The sequence below is a fragment of the Phaseolus vulgaris genome, chromosome 6 (assembly GCF_000499845.2).
Source record: "Phaseolus vulgaris cultivar G19833 chromosome 6, P. vulgaris v2.0, whole genome shotgun sequence".
NCBI lineage: Eukaryota > Viridiplantae > Streptophyta > Magnoliopsida > Fabales > Fabaceae > Phaseolus > Phaseolus vulgaris.
In genome coordinates this window covers 1,364,681-1,383,412 of record NC_023754.2, presented here as the reverse complement: position 1 = coordinate 1,383,412, position 18,732 = coordinate 1,364,681, and the positions used below count along the sequence as shown (strand labels likewise).

At 46.7% G+C, this 18,732-nt stretch overlaps 3 protein-coding genes across 3 annotated transcripts; 1 reads left to right on the top strand and 2 right to left on the bottom strand.

The window, feature by feature from the left end:
* The first annotated feature begins 333 nt into the window (after window positions 1-333).
* On the top strand, window positions 334-1,875 carry LOC137832984 (uncharacterized). The gene has a single exon (XM_068641387.1). It carries the CDS (start codon window positions 334-336, stop codon window positions 1,873-1,875), a length of 1,542 nt encoding a protein of 513 aa, XP_068497488.1.
* A 4,895-nt stretch (window positions 1,876-6,770) lies between these two features.
* LOC137832983 (uncharacterized) lies at window positions 6,771-7,148 on the bottom strand. Its single transcript, XM_068641386.1, has one exon. The coding sequence runs from the start codon at window positions 7,146-7,148 to the stop codon at window positions 6,771-6,773; it is 378 nt and encodes a 125-aa protein (XP_068497487.1).
* A 385-nt stretch (window positions 7,149-7,533) lies between these two features.
* LOC137832982 (uncharacterized) lies at window positions 7,534-9,033 on the bottom strand. The gene is made up of 2 exons (XM_068641385.1): window positions 8,452-9,033; window positions 7,534-8,364 (listed from the first exon to the last, which is right to left on the bottom strand). Exons 1-2 carry the CDS (start codon window positions 9,031-9,033, stop codon window positions 7,534-7,536), a joined length of 1,413 nt encoding a protein of 470 aa, XP_068497486.1.
* Between the last annotated feature and the right edge of the window lie 9,699 nt (window positions 9,034-18,732).

Here is an 18,732-nt window from a genome sequence, read left to right as displayed (position 1 = left end):
TTAGGGCAACACAGTTTAGCCACACAGTTCCAGTCATTGAGATAATCATACAGTTTTCCAGTCACATTGGTGTTTCTCGCTAGCTGACTTGATCGTCGGAGTGCAAACGGCCGCGAGGGCGCCCATTTGTTCTTCTTTTTCAGGTACTCATAGACAAGACAGAACGAAGGTGCTCTAGCTCGCGAGGACAAGCCACTCATAAAGACGACCCAGGTCAACCGGCAGGAACATTTGGCGCCCACCGTGGGGCCGATATAAACATCGGTTCCACCACACAAGTTTTCAATTCCAGTTTTCAAAACCCAGATAAATCGAGAGGATCTCCAGAGAGCCATGACCACCCGACCAGCACGCGCCAGGAGCGAAGAGATGACCCTACAACAACTCATGGGTATGGTGCAAGGGCTGCAGAACGCAGTGGCAGCCTCAAAGGTGGAGCAGGAGCGCATGCAGGACGCAATGGCAGCCTCAAAGGTGGAGCAGGAGCGCATGCAGGCGGATCTGGCAGCCTCTCAAGCAAGAAACGACGAGCTCCACCACGCCAATGAAGAATTACGCCGTGGATGGCGTGGCAGAGACGAGCTTGAGGCTGCATCCCCACCCAGAGAATTCACAACACTGTTCTCACAGGCAATTCTGGAGACCGCGATCCCCAACACGTTCACGGGACCCAAAGCGACCTTCACAGGGGTAGAGGATCCCGAGGCACACCTCACGACGTTCCATACACAAATGTTGCTGGTAGGCGGTTCAGACGCCGTGAGGTGCAAGCTTTTCATGAGCACCTTGACGGGGATGGCTATGGATTGGTTCATTAGCCTCCCAAAGGGCCACGTCACGTCCTTCGCCCAACTCTCACAACTATTCAGGGAGCAGTATCTAGCCAACAGAACTCCCGCCCCAGGCTCATATGATCTTTTCGACGTCAAGCAGTTCCAAGGCGAAACCCTAAAGGAGTACATAAGCCGTTTTGGGGCACAAGTGGTGAAAGTAGGCAGCTCGGAAGAACCCATGATCGTGTACGCATTCAGGAAGGGGGTACGTCCCGGATCTTTTAGTAAAACGCTCAACTGCAGTCGCCCAAAAACTTTCGCAGAAATAAGGCGAAGAGCGGTAGAGCACATTGCCTCAGAAGATGAGGCGTACGAGAAGTGCACCAAGCCGCCCGCGCGGCCCAAGGCACAGATACGTACGCAACCTGTTAGGGTTCACCAAGCCGCCATGGAGAGAAAACACTTGGACAGGAAGCGCGCCTACGAGCCAAGGAGGACCCAGCCTAGGGGTCGAGCAGAGGAGAGAAGAGAAGGGAACAGGCCACCGAGACACAACTTCGTGATGGAACTCAAAGATCTGATCGCGGTGCCCAACATAGCCGACAGGTTGAGGCCACCGGCGAAGTCCGACAGGATGTTGGGACCCCACAAGGAATTGTGGTGCGAGTTCCACGAAGCATTTGGACATCGTATTAGCAATTGTTTAGCGTTGGGTCACCAATTAGACGAACTCGTAAAGAATGGCTTCCTGAAGGACTACTTGGTGGAGAAGCAGACAGGACAGTCGTCGGTTCCGCAACCGGTGAGCGGCGAGGGACAGCAGCATGAGGTGCCCATCCACGGCGAGGTCCACACCATAGCGGGTGGGTTCTCGGGCGGCGGATGTACGGCATCGCAACGCAAGAAGTATGCTAGGTCCGTAATGTTAGTGGAGGCTTTTGAAGATCACTCGCCCGATGTGGACATCACGTTCACCAAAGAAGACCTCAGGGATGTCGTGCCCCACGACAACGATCCCATCGTGATCTCACTTATCACGACGGGAAGGATGGTTCATCGAGCACTGGTCGTTCAAGGGAGCTCGGCAGATGTGATGTTCTAGCCAACTTACGAAAAGTTACAGTTGTCCCCAGACCATCTGAGGCCGTATGGGGGCTGCCTATACGGCTTTGCTGGGGACCAAGTGGAGGTCAGGGGGTACATCGAGTTAAGAACGACATTCACAGACAGGGCGGTGTCGCGAACAGAGAAGATCAGGTACTTGGTTGTGAATGCCTCCTCGGCATACAACGTCCTGCTAGGAAGACCAACGCTCAACAGGATGGGAGCTGTGCCCTCCACTAGGCATATGAAGGTTAAACTACATTCGATGGAAGGGGTGGTCATCACCATCCGCTCCGATCAAAAGGAGGCAAAGAAGTGCTATGAAAACAGCCTCAAAAATAGGCGATCAGTGTGCCATGTAAGCACAACGACGCCCCCCGGTGCTGATCACCGGGCAGGTGACCGGCGAATTCCAGGCCAAGGATCCACAAATGGCGGCCTACCTAGAGTATGTACAGGAGCTAAGAAGTTCTTTTGCCTTGTTCGAAGTGGTGCATGTACCAAGGGAGCAGAATGCCCGAGCTGACTTGCTTGCCAAACTCGCCAGTTCGGGCAAGGGGGGCAGGCAGAGGACTGTTATACAAGAAACTCTAAAGACACCTCGGGCGTTCGCAGCAGATCACTAGGTTCTTCAAGTTTGCAAGTCAACAGAAGGGATAGCAAGGAGTCATCGATCATTAACTCAGGAAACCTTGAGAGCACCGAGAGTTAGGATGCACCCAGTGGAGGAAGCGAAGACAACGCGAGTTTGCACCGTTTACCAACCAGATACATGGATAACGCCATACCAGCGGTACATAGCAGACGGCGTCCTCCCAGTAGATCCAACAGAGGCCAAAAAGGTAAAGAAGAGCTCCAGCAAGTTCACCTTGATCGATGGGGAGCTATACAGGTTCGGATTTACACACCCCCTATTAGTATGTGTGCATGGAGAGAACTGCGTAAGAATTATGACTGAACTCCACGAGGGAATCTGCGGAAGCCACATCGGAGGTCGAGCCCTGGCAACGAGAACTCTCCGCGCGGGCTATTATTGACCTAAGCACCCAGGTCATGTGCGTGTCGTTGGATCAGGGGTTAACATTTGTTAGTTCGGAGTTGGATGAGCCTAGAGAGACTCCGCCCTGTCTTACTGAACCTCCCCGCGGACCTAGCCTTCGAGGCCCCACCTTGACTTTGGTCAACGTCAGAGTCCGAGGACCGGTCGGTACACAAGCCCCCCAGTCTCGAGCTGTTAACTTGTTCAGCAAAGAGACTATGGCCTCACCCTGCCGACCTACGTGGCTTTAAGTGATAGGACGTGTACAGTGTACCGAAGTAACACTTTCCTGTTCCTGCTTTAATCAGCGCACACGTGTCTTAATCAGGCGACTGGGACTTAACGTCGCTTGCGCTTCTCAAGTTTACGTTAAATCTTTCAAAAATGCGCGCCTCATGCACTGTTTCATCACTTGAAACTTCTTTTGCACTCTTCATCTTCACCCTTGAGCTCTCTGGTTTCCTTTCTTCGCAAAAACCAGAACTTTCGCTCATCAATAATCAAAGGTATGATTTTTCTCCATTGATTGCTCTTTACTTTTGATTTGCACATTGATAACTGCCTGTGACAGTTTAAACTTTTATATTTTAAGTTTTCTTCTGCATCTTCTTCGTTCCTCTGTTTTTTGAGTTTTCCTACGAGGGTAGGGTTTTCTTGGTTTCTTTAGTTTCACACCATAGCCCCCTTCGCTAAACCTTTGCTTTCTTCTTTTCCTTGTGTTTCCTAGCTTCTTTCATCATGGCACGAACGAAAGTCATCACCAACCCTCCTCCTAGCGTCAACTACAAGCCCTTATACCCTTGGGCCTCCGACGAGCTCCTTGCTGAAACCTCCTCCCTCACCTCTCTCGCTGACTGGAGGGCACACCTGGACAATGAGCCTGACTTCAAGGGTAGGGCGTTTGGGAGAGAGTGTGATGTTTATATTTTGGTTCGCCCCTGTGTAGAGGGCGAACCCGTGTGCATGGACAATCACACCAATGACGGTGAACCATTCTTCTTCTTCTATCAGACTATCTTCAAACGCATTAGGCAGCGCCTCCCCTTCAACAACTTCGAAAGGGAGTTATTAGCTGAGATAAACATCGCCCCTGCCCAGCTGCATCCCAAGAGCTAGGCCTTCATCAGGGCTTTCTCCATTCTTTGTAACTACTTTGGCCATGCCCCCTCCGTAGATGTTTTCCCCCATTTCTTTGAGGCCAAAAATTCTGGGAAAAACCTTTGGGTTAGCTTCAGTGGGGTGACAGGGAGAGTCATCCTTACCCTGTTCCAACAGTCTTACAAGGGGTTTAAGGGAAAATTCTTCAGGGTGTGCTGCTCCGAGCACGACCGCACCGCCCTAGACGAATTTCCCTTGTACTGGGTGGGGAAGTTAAAACTCAAGAAGGCCAAAACCTTGGATGATCTTTCTTTTGCTGATCGCGGGGTATGCCAAGTGTTGGCCAGTCTGGGGGTGATTTTCAACACCGTAGAGCTCATCAAGAACGAATACAGCCCGACTGGGCTTGCTGGTTGTATTGGTACAGGAATCCTTTCCTGATCTTCCTTATACGCCACTCTGTTTGTTTTTCATCTGTATCAACTAGCTTATACTTGTGCTGGTTTTCTGATTCTCCCTGTTTACTAAGTTCTTACCTCTCATTCCTTTGATGTAGGGATGGTGTTAAACGCAGAGAAACGGGCTAGACTCGCTGAGGTTCTATCCCTTCGCGACGACGTCGCTGCTGGTGCGGGCGCCTCAGCACCCACTGCCCCACTTGCCACCCAAACCATTCCTGCCCCACCTTCCACCCAAACCACTCTTGTCCCTGCCTCCTCAGCCCCCATTACCGCAATTCCCTTGGCAACTGCCAAGGCTTCCCCACCTTTAGCTCCCCTTGAGAAGGGCAAGGGGGTGGTGCACATTTCTTCTGACGACGAGGAGGACACGATGGAAGGCCCTGTCTTCAAGAGACGCAAGGTCGCGACCGTAGCCACCTCCCATTCCTCTTCAGCTAGGCATTCTGCCTCGTTCAGGGATCACCCCCTTAGCGCCTCCTCCCCCCGAGGCCCCCTTGCGCTCGAGGGTGGCGGCGAGAGCGTGCCTGAACCAGCCCCTGCTCTTGTCCCCGAGCTTCCCTTGGTCCTTCAACAAATCCTGAAAGGTTACCAGAAAGGGGTCATGGGAAGCTCCATCAACGAGGCGGTGCAGGAGAACTTGGCTCTCAGCCTCGGTGAATTCTTTGCTTAGGCCAACGCCTTCTCTTATGAGGCAGAGTCGTAGGCTAGAAAGCAACTAGCCTTGGCAAAAGAACTGGCCCTGGTGAAGGAACAACTTGCGAATCAGGCTCAGGGTTTTTTCATCCGTGAGACTGCACTAAACCAGGAGCTAAGTGCCCTCTGACAGACCGAGCTAGAAGCTAACAAGAAGCTCCATGATAAAGGCCAAGAGTACACCACCCTACTGGGTAAAGTTGTGCCACTACGTGCTCAGGTGGTGGAACTCCAAGAAGAAGCTGCGGCCAGCAAAGCTAAAATGGCCAACCTTGAAGAGCGATCTGTTGACCGGGAGGTGCAACTGGGCAAGGTAGAGGCTGAGCTCACCGTAAAGGCTGAAGCCCTTGAGAAGACAAAGGAGGAGCTCACCTCACAAGTCGAAGACTTCGAGAAAGCCAAGGTGGAGCTCCTTGATGATGTTGCCGACGCCTACGCTATAGGGTTCGAAGATGCTCTCGCTCAGGTTGCTCGCAAGCATCCTAAGATGGATGTTTCCCCCTTCGCGATGTCGAACCACATCGTTGATGGGCAAATTGTGCCAAGGCATCCTCAGAAGGAACTTGCTTAGACTTTTAGGCTTGAAAACTGTGTCCTTCAAAACACTTATAATTTTAATACAATTCACACCTTATTTTACTTGCCTTATTTATCTTTGTTTGTCGAGGACTGTGCCTTTAACTTGTCGCTTTTACTAACAACGTTCTGATGCTAACACCATACGACGTCCTTGACAAACTTTAAAACTTCGAACTTTAGGTAGCATGCCTTCTCGCCCTCTGCCTTAACTGCTTAACGACCTGTGATGGAAGTGAGCATGCGTGAACCTTCAATTGTCCTTGCTTCAACTTCTTTTTTAGACAACGAAAACTCTTTTGTTGATACTTACTCATACTTTGCGGTCTCAAGGTGTCTAGCCTCGAGGCGCGTCACTGGCCTCATCTTCGCTTGGAGGCAAAGAAGGACTTAACTGGCTGAACCATGTTGTTCATACTTGGTGCCCACGGTCGAGGAGGAGGCGTCCCGAAGGAAGCTGCCACTCCATCTCGAGGTGTCTAAACACCGAGAAGACCGGTGCACTTGGTGCCCACACTCGAGGAGGAGGCGTCCCGAAGGGAGTTGCCGCCCCTCTCGAGGTGTCTAAACACCAAGACGACCGGTGCACTTGGTGCCCACGCTCGAGGAGAAGACGTCCCGAAGGAAGCTGCCACTCCCTCTCGAGGTGTCTAAACACCAAGGCGACCAGTTCATCACCGGTTGAATCTTGCTACTCGCACTTGGTGCCCACGCTCGAGGAGAGGCGTATCAAAGGGCACTGCCACTCCCTCTCAAGGTGTCTAAACATCAAGACATCAGGTTCGTTTCTAACTGAACCGTGCTGTCCGCGCTTGGCGCCCACGCTCAAGGGGGAGGCGTCCTAAAGGAAGCTGCCACTCCCTCTCGAGGTGTCTAAACACCAAAGCAATGGGTTCACCCCTGCATTGTACAGAAAACAGGAGAACACGTGTACTTGAAATGTAATTTTTATTGGGTGACCTCGTTAAAAAACCCTTAAGAAGGGAAAAAGAGTGTCCCCTTAAACTGTGTACAATGTTAGAGTTTCTAACTGAAATAAAACTTGAGATTGGCTGCATTCCAAGTACAAGGAATGGCGCCTCCCTCCAAGGTCTCAAGCCTGTACGCCCCGTTTCCCAGGACTTCTGTCACCCTAAATGGGCCAGTCCACTTGGGGGACAACTTGTTCTCCAATTGGTACGGGTGAGCTTTCCGCATTACTAGGTCAACGACTTGGAACTGTCGGGGCTTTATCTTGGAACTGTGCTTATGCTCCACCCTTCTCTTTACTGCTTTAGCTTTGATCCTTGCCTCCTCTCTGACCTCGTCCAGTAGATCCAGGTTCACCTTTCTTTCTTCGTTAGACTCCTTAGCCACGAAACTTTGAAAACGAGGTGAGCTCTCCTGAATCTTTACCGGAATCATTGCGTCTGTCCCGTACACCAAGTTGAAGGGTGTCTCTAGTGGTGGACTGAGGTGTGGTGTGGTAAGCTCACACTATTCTGGGAACCTCTTCTGCCCAGGTCCCCTTAGCTTTCTCAAGTCTTCTCTTCAAACCCCTGAGTAGGACTTTGTTGGCGGACTCAACCTGTCCATTTGTCTGAGGGTGCTCAACCGATGCGAACACCTGCTTTATCCCGACCTCTGTGCACAACTTGCCCAGTTGCTGGCTTGCAAACTGTGTACTGTTGTCAGAAACTAGACGCCTCGGCACCAGAATGTCGATTCCCCATGTGTGAAAAGGCCATGGGCTGTAAATCGATCTCAGCTCTTCTGGCGGCGCCTTGTGCCAGTCGGCGTGCTGTTGACACTACTTGCACCGCTGGGCGTACCTCGTGCAATCTTCTCTTACTGTTGGCCAGTAGTACCCTGCACGGACAACCTTTGATGCCAAGGACCTACCACCAACATGGCTACCACAAATTCCCTCATGGAGCTCAACCATTATTCGTGTACATTGGTCTCTTCTCACACACACCAAGATTGGGTGAGTGAACCCATGTCTGAACAGCTCCCTATCCACAAGGGTATACTTGGTAGAGTTTCTCTTTATCTTCTTGCCCTCCTTGGGCTCCAATGGGAGTATCCCATCGGCCAGGTAGCGCCTGTAGGGTGTCATCCATGTGTCCCCCTCCTCAACCGTGCATACCTGCATAGGATCCCCCTCTCCTAGCGAGACCGAGTAAGTGCTTACATTGGGCGTCCTCAGCGTCTCCTGAGTCAACGATCGATGACTCCTCGCTCTTCCCCTAAACGTACTGACCTGATGAATGCCTACCTTATTATCAGCGACAAACGTCTGTGGTGTTTTAAGGGTTTCCTGTATCACCGTCCTCTGCCTTCCCCCTTTGCCCGAACTGGCCAACTTGGCTAGCAGGTCAGCTCGGGCATTCTGCTCCCTTGGGACGTGCACCAGGTCAAACACCGCGAACGTACTCTTCAAGACTTGGACGTACCCCAGGTACGCGGCCATCTGTGGATCCTTGGCTTGGTATTCCCCGGTCACTTGACCTGTAACCAACTGGGAATCGCTCTTTGCTATCAAACTCCGTGCTCTCATCTCCTTGGCTAAAAGCATTCTGGCTATAAGGGCTTCATACTCCGCCTGGTTGTTGTTGGCCTTGAAAACAAACCTCAAGGCCTGCTCAATCAACAACCCGTTTGGCCATTCCAAGATCACGCCAACTCCACTCCCCTATTGATTGGAGGACCCATCCACGGAAAGCACCCATTTGAACCTGGCTTCCTCTTTCTGCTGTGTACCTCTTGAGGAGAGCTCTACCACAAAGTCCGCATAAACCTGGCCTTTGATGGGGCCTCGGGGCTCATACCGAACATCGAACTCCAAAAGCTCCACCGCCCAACGCACCATTCTTTCTGCCACCTCCGACTTCTGCAACACCTTCCGGATAGGTAAGTCCGTCATCACTACCACTGTGAAACTCTGGAAGTAATGACGAAGCCTCCTGGCCGAGAATACCACGACCAAGGCTGCCTTCTCCAGGGCTTGGTATCTTACCTCTGGCCTCTGCAATACTTTGCTCACAAAGTATATTGGTTTTTGTACCCGGTCCTGCTCCTGAACGAGGACTGAGCTGATCGCTTGCTCCGTCACGGCAAAGTACAACCGGAGCGGCATGCCCAGCTGTGTCTTGCACAGCACGGGAGGAGCGACCAGATATTCCTTTAGCTTGAGGAATGCCTCCTCACACTTCGTGGTCCACACGAACCGACTATTTCTCCTCAAACACTGGAAGTAGGGGTGGCCTTTGTCCCCTCCAGCGGATACGAATTTGGACAGGGCGGCCATCCGCCCTGTCAGCTGCTGCACTTCTTTTACCGAGGCCGGGCTCCTGATGGCAAGGATGGCCGCACACTTCTTTGGGTTCGCCTATATCCCACGCTCGGTGAGTAGGAAACCCAAGAACTTACCCGCCTCAACCCCGAACACGCATTTTTCGGGGTTTAACTTCAAACGGTACTTAGCTATTGTAGCAAATAGCTCTTCCATATCAGACACATGTTGGCCCCTCTCCTGCGAAGTCACCACCATATCATCTACATAGGCCTGCACATTCCTCCCCAACATGGATGCAAGGACCCTGTCCATTAGCCTCTGGTAGGTGGCGCCCACATTCTTCAGACTGAACGACATCACTGTGTAACAGTAACAGGATGTCTCGGTCATAAACGCCGTCTTGCACTCATCTTTGGGGTGCATCTTGATTCGGTTGTACCCTGAGAACGTGTCTAGGAAACTGAGCATCGTACAACCGAGGCGTTTTCCACCAAGGTGTCAATGCTTGGTAGAGGGTACGAGTCTTTCGGGCATGCCTTGTTGAGGTCAGTGAAGTCCACACACATCCTCCACTTCCCATTGGCCTTCTTCACCAAGACCACATTTGCCAACTACTCAGGGTATTGAATCTCCCTTATGTGGCCAGCGTTCAACAACTTCTTCGTTTCTTCCTGGACGACCCGCCGTCTTTCTTCATTGAACTTCCTCCTTCTCTAGCGAACGGGCTTGACCTTGGGGTCCATGGTGAGGCGGTGGCACAAGAAATTTGGGTCTATGCCTGGCATGTTTGAAGCGGACCATGCGAAAGCGTCTAGGTGTCGCACTATCACCCCAACGACTCGGTCTTGCTCTGCTTGGTCCAACAATTTACCAAGTTTAAGCATCCTACCCCCAATCTGCCTCTCCACAATATTCCCAACTGGCTCGGGTCGCCTCTCCCGAGCGTTTTCCGCGCGAGAGACTCCTGCACTGTCATCTTCGATGGGTGGGCACTCCACCACCATGAAAATCCCCCTCTTAGTTTTGAGGCTGTTCTCATAGCACCTTTTTGCCTCTTGCTGATCTGACTTGATCACTATCACCTTCCCGCTCAAGTCTGGCAACTTCATCTTCATGTGGCATGTCGATGCTACCGCCCTTAACCTATTCAGAGTCGGTCTCCCCAACAAGATATTATAGGCCGAGGGGGCATTAACCACAAAGTACCTTATATTCTCTGTGCGGGATGCAGAGCCATCCGTAAAGGTGCTCCTCAACTCCAAATGCCCCCGTACTTCCACCTGGTCTCCCGCAAAACCATACAAACACCCTGTGTAAGGTCTGAGCTGGTCAGGAGACAGCTGCAACTTATTAAAGGTGGACCAGAACATCACGTCCGCCGAGCTGCCCTAGTCCACTAGCACTCGGTGTACCTTCCTCCCTGCGGTTACGACAGAAAACACCACGGGGTCATTGTCACAAGGAACAACGTCTTGAAGATCAACCCTTGTGAAGGCAAGGTCGACGTCAAGCATGTTATCTACCGTTTGCGCTTCCACTGACATCACTGAGCGTACATACCTCTTGCGTTGAGAGGTAGTGCATCCTCCCCCTGAGAAACCCCCCGAGATGGTATGGATCTCCCCATGAATGGGCATCTCATGCCCCTGGTCCTCCCCTGTCGTTACTGGGGTCACAGTTCCCTGTGGCTCCGCCAGGTAATTGTTCAGGAACCCACTCTTCACCACTTCGTCCAACTAATGCCCCAACACCAAGAAGTTGCGTATGAGATGACCAAACGCCTGGTGAAACTCGCACCAAGCCTCCTTGTGAGGTCCCAGCATCTTATCAGTCTTCGTCGGCATCTTCAACCTCTCTGCTATGTTAGGCACAACTATCAGATCCTTCAACTCCACCACGAAGTTATGCCTTACAGGCTTATTCTCTCTCACGTGCCCCCTAGCCTGAGGCTTCCTAGGCTCATAGGGTTGCTTCCTCCCCTGGTTCCTCTTTCCCGTCGCGGCCTCATGCACCCTCATAGGCTGCGCACGCACCAACGCTCGTGGGCGTGTGGGGACAACACACGCGCGCTTTTCGTTCACCTCCCCTTCCGCCGCAATGTGAGCCACCGCACGGCGCCGAATCTCAGCGAAGGTTTTGAGGCGGCTCCTGATGACTGATTCACTGAAAGGCCCGGGACAAATCCCCTTTCTAAACGCATGAACGATCATCGTCTCATCCTTGGTGTTGACCTTCACCACCTGCGCCCCAAAATGGTTGACAAACTCCTTCAGCGTGTCACCCTGGTACTGCCTGACGTCAAAGGGATCGTAACAATTGGGTGGGGGAGCACGATTCACAATATACTGCTACCTGAACAACTGCGACAGCTGTGCGAACAAGGTCACGTGGCCGTCTGGAAGGCTGATGAACCAGTCCATCGCCGTCCCTACTAACGTGCTCATGAACAACTTGCACCTTACAGTGTCTAAACCACCAACCAGCATCATCTACGTATGGAAAGCGGTGAGACGAGCCTCTGGATCCTCCATCCTAGTGAACGTGGCTTTCGGCCCTACGAACGTGGCTGGTATCACCGTATCCATAATCGTCTGCAAAAAAGGCATGGGGAACTCCCTTGGAGGCGTAGTGCATTCTTGTTCCTTTACCTCACGATTCCCTGTCTGGTTTCGCAAACCGCGTCGCAACTCCTCATTGGTGTGGTGTAACTCCTCATTTCTTGCTTGTGATGCAGCCAGATCCATCTGGATACGCTCTTGGTCAGCTATAGACGCTGCCATCGCTTCCTGGAGGCCCTGCATCATCTCCATAACCTGCTGCAGGGTCAAACCTTCACTTCCATCTAGTGCAGTAGAGCTCTGTCTTGTATTCCTCATTCTTGAACGTTTCTTGATGAATCTTGATGAGTCTTGACAAATCTTGATGAATCTTGACGAGTCTTGATGAATCTTGACGATTCTTCTCACTTTCTTGCAGTTGGAACAGATGTTTTAGAACGTGCCTCACGGTGGGCGCCGAATGTTCCCGCCGATTGACCTAAAAGTCTTTGTGCGCCTCTGATAGCTTCGCGTCCAAGAACCCTCCTTTCCTACGTCCCTTTCCTTCGATGGAATCACCTGAAAACAAAGAGAAAAAGGGTGCCCTCGCGACCGTTTGCACTCCGACGCTCAAGTCAAACTCTCGGGAAATGAAACACCAAACTATCACTCTGAGAACACTGTGTGTGTGTTCTCTCTCTCTCTCTCTCTCCGTGCTGCTTCTCTTAGAAATGCGTAATAACCAAAGCGTACCTTGTTATGTTTGTTGTTACCCCTTATATACCTTTCAGTGTCTCTGCCCCTCTGGCTAAATGTGACTTAAGCATACTGTAGGCGCGCCTTAGCGACACTATCACCCAGTCTTAGGACTATCTTAGTGCGTAAGGCTGCCTTGCCAAAGCGCATCTGGTGCGGGATGACCACTTGGGCGCCGACTCATGCACCCAATCTTTGAGGTCATCCATCCTGGGCGTTCCTTGCCCCACTCACGTGCCATGCATGCAGATCACCCCTGGGACGTGACCCTTACGAGTCGTCTCTTTCCCAGTGGCTCTTTGATGGTGGTGCGTACTACCGCATTCCCTACACCCCATTCACGGATCCCTCGTGATCTGGGTCTCTCCCTACTGGTAATTGGGATGTGGCTTGAAAACCACCTTTTTTGTCCATCTTTACTGTTGGGGTGCCGAAGCCCGAGGCCTCCATGCCCTGCCTCGATGCCGCCCCCTCCTCGGTACAATTCACTTTAAAAGGGAAAAGAGAAAAGGCAATTATAAGGTGACCAATGATACAACGAAATTGGAGACAAGGAACAATTAAAGAAGAAGAACAAAGTAAAGAACAAAATTAAAGATTAGAAGAAGACATGTATGGAATGGAAGGAGGTGTAAATAAAAGATAAAAGATAAAAGAGGAAGGGATGAAGAGATCTTATGGGAAGAAAGGAAGTCATGCCACTTGGAACAGAGGGACTGCAAGATGAGTGATGCAAGAGCCTCCACTTGAGATATTACCCACCCAAGATAAGACTTAGATAACTTAAGCTGCCACTTGAGATAATACCCACCCAAGATAAGACCTAACATGAGAGTTCATAAGTCTTACAAAATCACTCTTGCAGAGTTTCTTTACTATTCAAAATCAAGTTGTGAATACATGAGGCAAGGCACCCTATTTATAGGAATGAGTGCCTTGGTGGGCAAGATGGGGAAGGGTAAAATGGACAAAGGGAGAGGGGCTGCTTAGGGTGTTGACCATGGTCAAAACCACACCTTTAGGTACATCTTTTAGAAGGTAAGTTAAAAACCCTAATTCTAGGTGCCTTGTCTTGAAACAATGGGCTTGGTACAAGCACATTTCGCTAAGTACACTCCCTTTTATGCTATGTGAACCTACTATAGCCTATTGTACTATTTGGACCCCCAAAGTGAGCCCAATTTATTTACAAACATGTTTTTTTTCTTTTAAAAGACTAGAAGAAAGAACATTTGGTGTTCTAGTCTATGCCCAGTTCTTCTTCTGGTGAGGTCCACCTGATCTTTGGTGGGGTCTTGACTTGATTGCTGAGATGATTGCTCATAGTGTGAATTGTCTCTTGAGTCCTTGGTCATCTTCTTGGCTACTTGGATTGTATCAGTAACTAAGCAGTTGACTCAGCGATTGAGGCATGAGTTTCACGAGCAGCTACAAACCTTACGTCTATCACAAAAGGTACTTCCTGTCAAGCCGCTTGTGGCTCCTACTCTCATGAGCATAAAGGGCAATTGTGCAGCTCTTACTTGGTTAGGGGAAGACATTGGCAAGAATCACCAATGTGAATTACTTGTAGAGGACAATTTCACTGCTCGGGTGGTGGCCATAGGAAAAGTCTTTGAAGGGGTTATCTTACATAATGTGTCTCTCCCTCTAATGTGGTGAAGATGACGGTGGACAAAGTATGAGCTGTTGAAGCTTTTGTTCCTTTTCGTACATATGAAGTAATGATACAATCCAAGTAGACAAGAGATGACCAAGGACTCAAGAGACCATTCACATTATAAGCAGTAATCTCAACAATCAAGTCAAGACCTCACCAGAGGAAGAACTTGACATAAACCAGAACACTAAATGTTCTTTCTTCTACTCTTCTTAAAAATAAAACATGTTATAAATAATTCGGGCTCACTTTAGGGGTCCAAATAGCAAGATAGGCTAGAGTAGGTTCATATAGCATAAAAAGGAGTGTTCTTAGTGAAATGGGCTTGTTCCAAGCCCACTTATTTTAAGACAAGGCATCTAGGTTTAGGAAAGTTGACCTAGCTTATAGAAGAACAAGCCTAGGGTGCGGTCTTGACTTAGTCAAACCCTAAAGGCCCCCTCACTCTTTTACCATCCTACCCTTGCTCATCTTGTTTTCCAAGGCACCCATTCCTATAAATAGGGTGCCTTACTCCATGTATTTTCATGTTGAATTTTGACATAGAAGGAAAACTCTACACAATTTATGTGAGACTTGTATTCTCCTAGCTTAGGTCTTATATTGTGAGAGTGAGAGCTCTTCAAGTGGCAGCCCTCCTCACTTATTTTGGAGAATCCACACTCCAAGTGGCGTGTTCACTCTTGTCCATCACCATAAACTTTCTTTCCTTCATCTCTTCTTCCATTTTCCATTACACCTTTACTTATTGTGTTTATGTTCTTGCTTTTGCTTCCATTTTCAATTCGGTTACCCTTATCATAATTGTTTCTTTTTATGTTCTTTCAATTCCACAACTCTACATCATCTTCACTATACATTGTGTCTTTTCTTTTGCCTTTGGAAGTGAACCTTTGCACTCACTTAACCACTTGGTTGAGTTTGTGAACAGTGGAGATCTTTCCTAGGTCTCACCTTACAATTGCTAAAATCCAAATCATAAACAAAGTGTCACCCTTAAAATGGAAAAATCTAAAATCAACTCACATCAAGTAACTACTGTGGTCAAGGAATTTTAAACATTCATAGCCTAGCCCAGACACTTCGTTTGACTAATTCTGGAACTGCCAATAAGAAATTAATTTGTAGTTATTAATTTATATTTATGTATTATTTAATTTAATACAAATTTCTTTATTTTGTAGCAACTACATCAGAAATGAAAATAAAGAAGCATATGGTTTCCACTGACAATCTTATAACCTCTTTAGTAGAGATTGCTTTAGTTAAAGGTACAAACCCAGTGGAGGTTTTATGGGATTACACTATTTTTGGAAGAAATAGTGACATCCCTCTATACATATACATGATTGATGTGTTAGAGATTGTTGTTGGCAACCAGAAGCTGAATATAACCATCATTCAATTTTTTATGATGTAAGTCTCTTCCACCTATATTCAATGTACTTTATTATATTTAATTATTCATTATTCTTTAACTAATTACTTGTATGTATTTGTATGGAGTTTCTATTAATAAGGGGAAACAAGATGTTTATGGATTCTTGGATCCCCAATTAATTAACCCAATGAGAACTTAGAAAGTTGAAACCGACTCATACATCACCAACTTTCTTTATATAGGGGGAAAACAAATATATTTTCCCCCTTATATTAATGAGTAAGTTCAGTTAATATAAGTTATCAATTATTAGTATTTCATCCTTTAAAGTTTTACTAATTGTTTTCATGGATGATGCAAGGGTCACTGTAGTTACTTGTGCTATCTGTAAATGATGGCACTGTTGTGTGGTTCTGTTCATTGCATAAGAAGCCACCCACATATTTCAAGAAAATAGTTGACAGGTAATTACATTGTCAACTTACCGGTGTATAATACTTAAACGTCTATTAACAAGTTTTCTTTTTATTAATTAGCTCATACCATAGATATAACATACTAAGAGGTCGACATATTGCAAATTGTTAAAAGCTGACATGGTCTGTACCGGACGAAGGTTGGAGGTCTCAGTACTTGGTTAGTGTCGACCGACATGACTAAATTCATTAAACTCAACAGAGGATTAACAAGTCTAAAACAGTGGTTAAACATTAGGTAATGTGCGTTTAATCATGACCTAAATGCTAATCCAACCCAATAGCAAAGGGCCCATAATAATCATATAAATAGTCACGAGTTTCGAGAAAAAAGGTACATCTTCATCACGTATTAATTGCACCGAGTATCGAATACTAAGATCTTACTTGAGTGTCGTAGTACCTTTTGCAAGTACCATCCCGATCGAGAGCTTGTGAAGGAGTGAAGGCTAGCGAAAGGAGAGGGAAAAGAGCAATTTAGGTGAAGGAAGCTGCTTAGTGAAGTGAAGAAGGGAGAAAGGCGATCGACCGACCAAAGAAGGAGGTTATAGTTTTCTCAGTCCCAGTCTCTATGAGAACAATTTACATTGAGTACAAGGTAGGATTCTAGTGTGGGGTCGTCGATTTTACTGTTTATTTTTTGTTTTTGTACTTTTAACGCTTATTTTACTATTTTTAATATGTTTTTGTAATTTTGAAATTGTTATAGTCATGTATTGATTTTAGTATAGTCATAGAAGTAATTTTCTACTGAATTTTCATGTCATATTTGATGTTTTTACATTTTATAGTAATTACCCCTTTACCAATGAGTTTTAATGGTTAATTTAGTTTGGTTCACTTTGAAATGCTTAAAGTAAGTTTAGGATAATTTTGTTATAGTAAATAAACTTTATTTAAGTGATTATAAGTCATTTTGGTATAAATAAGCGAAGTAAAAATTGAGTCATTTTTTATATATTATGTGACAACTTTGAATTTGAAATGCTAAAACTTAACTTCATTCTTTGAATTGAAATTAATTTTATGAAAATTTAAAAAATATTGAGACATTCCTAATTTTTAACCATGACTAAATTAAACTACCTTAATAATAATCACATTATACCATCCATTTGAGTTAAATTTCAAGTTCATTTGGGTTCTAAAGGTCATTATAAGTCAACAAAGAGAAAAACCTCAATTGATAAGTTTGGAAAAGAATTGCAACAGTCTTGGAAGTTAACATTGAATAAGGATGGATTTTGGAACTAAAAGAAGTTGAGTATTTTCATTAAGTGAATCCAATTTCGCTAAACCAGTTATGTAGAAAAGAGAAACTAAGAAAGAACAAAGTAAAAATATGCACAATCCACTAAGAAACTCAAATTTAGCTTAACCAATTTATAACAGAATTGAAAACTTTGAAAATAGATAAAAAAAAGAAAGAAAATAAAGGAAAAATGAATAGGAAAAATATGCCTTGAAAATGTTTTGTAAATGATCATGTAGTTATTATTCAATTTTCATTCCTAAATTCTTTTCTTAATTTTTTTAATTCCTTAGCATATCTTATGTAAATATCATATCTTCACATTGACCTTATTATAACTCAGTAAAAGACCACTTCATCTTGTCATTGCATTTGATTAACCTCGTGAATTATATGGCTATGGTTGTATTATCTTTTTAAGGTGTAATTTGAGAGTAAACATTATCTTGAACACTTGATAAACTAAGTGAGTTAGTGATGGAGAACCGTCCACAAAATCCAAGTCATAGTACATAAGACTAAAAGCAGAAGCAAGACTAAAAGCAGAAGCAGAAGCATGTACAACATAAATAAATTGTCTTAGTCTGTAAAAACAAGTAGAATAGCTTCAGGTCTTGTATCTATGGACCACTTTCTATAATAGACTTTAAATAAAATATGTACACTCTAGAAACCCTTAATTAACATAAAAGCAAGGGTTTCTAGAGTTCATAGGAACACATAACACTAACCAAATAAGCATCAAGAACTCACCATAGGTTAGCTAGACTAACCAAGGTTAAGGTAGCTTAAACCTTAAGCTACCTTCACCATGGAAGCCTATAATAAATTATTATCACACTTATGTATTAAAATTTGATAATATTTAATGAGTAAAATAAATATTTAGACTTCATTATCTTCCAAATCTTCTTTTGCTAGAGAGCCTCAAAGGCCTAATGATGCAATTCAAAGTGTGCCTTGGATGGAAAAGGATGAAGATGCAGCTAAAGTGTTGAAGGTGCCAAAGAATGAGGAATGAGATGAATATTGAAGGTGATTTAGGTGCTTGAAGGTATGGAGAGGTTTGGCCAATTCCTTATGGTTTCACTAGACCTCTAGGCTCACTAAAGAAAGATTTGGGAGAGAATGAATTTGAATTTTTAGAATGCTCATTCAATAAAGTTTAAATATGAATACAAAGAGGAAGAAACACCAATTTATAGGCTTCCATGGGTGAAGGTCGCTTAAGGTTTAAGCTACCTTAACATTGGTTAGCCTAGTTAATCCATGGTAAGCTTCTAGAGCTTCTAACTAATTAACATGACTACTATATTCTCTTGTGCTCTAAAAACCCTTGCTTGTATATCAAGTGAGGGTTTCTAGAGTGATCCGATCGGTCATCGGTAGTCGATGACGTCAGCAGCAGAGGACCACGTGGACCACTCGCAGGGTGACACGTGGACCAAGTGACAGAGAGATCAAGGAGACGATCGTCAAGAGCGGTGATCGGGGTCAGTAATCAAGTGACCATCGACAGATCAGGCGGCAGAGAGGTCAGGGGACAGATCACCCAGAACGGTGATCGGTGGTCAGTAGCCAAGTGGCCACCAACCGACCAGTTCCCAGACTCACGCCTGGGGGCAGAACGCGAGAAGTAAATGGAGCAC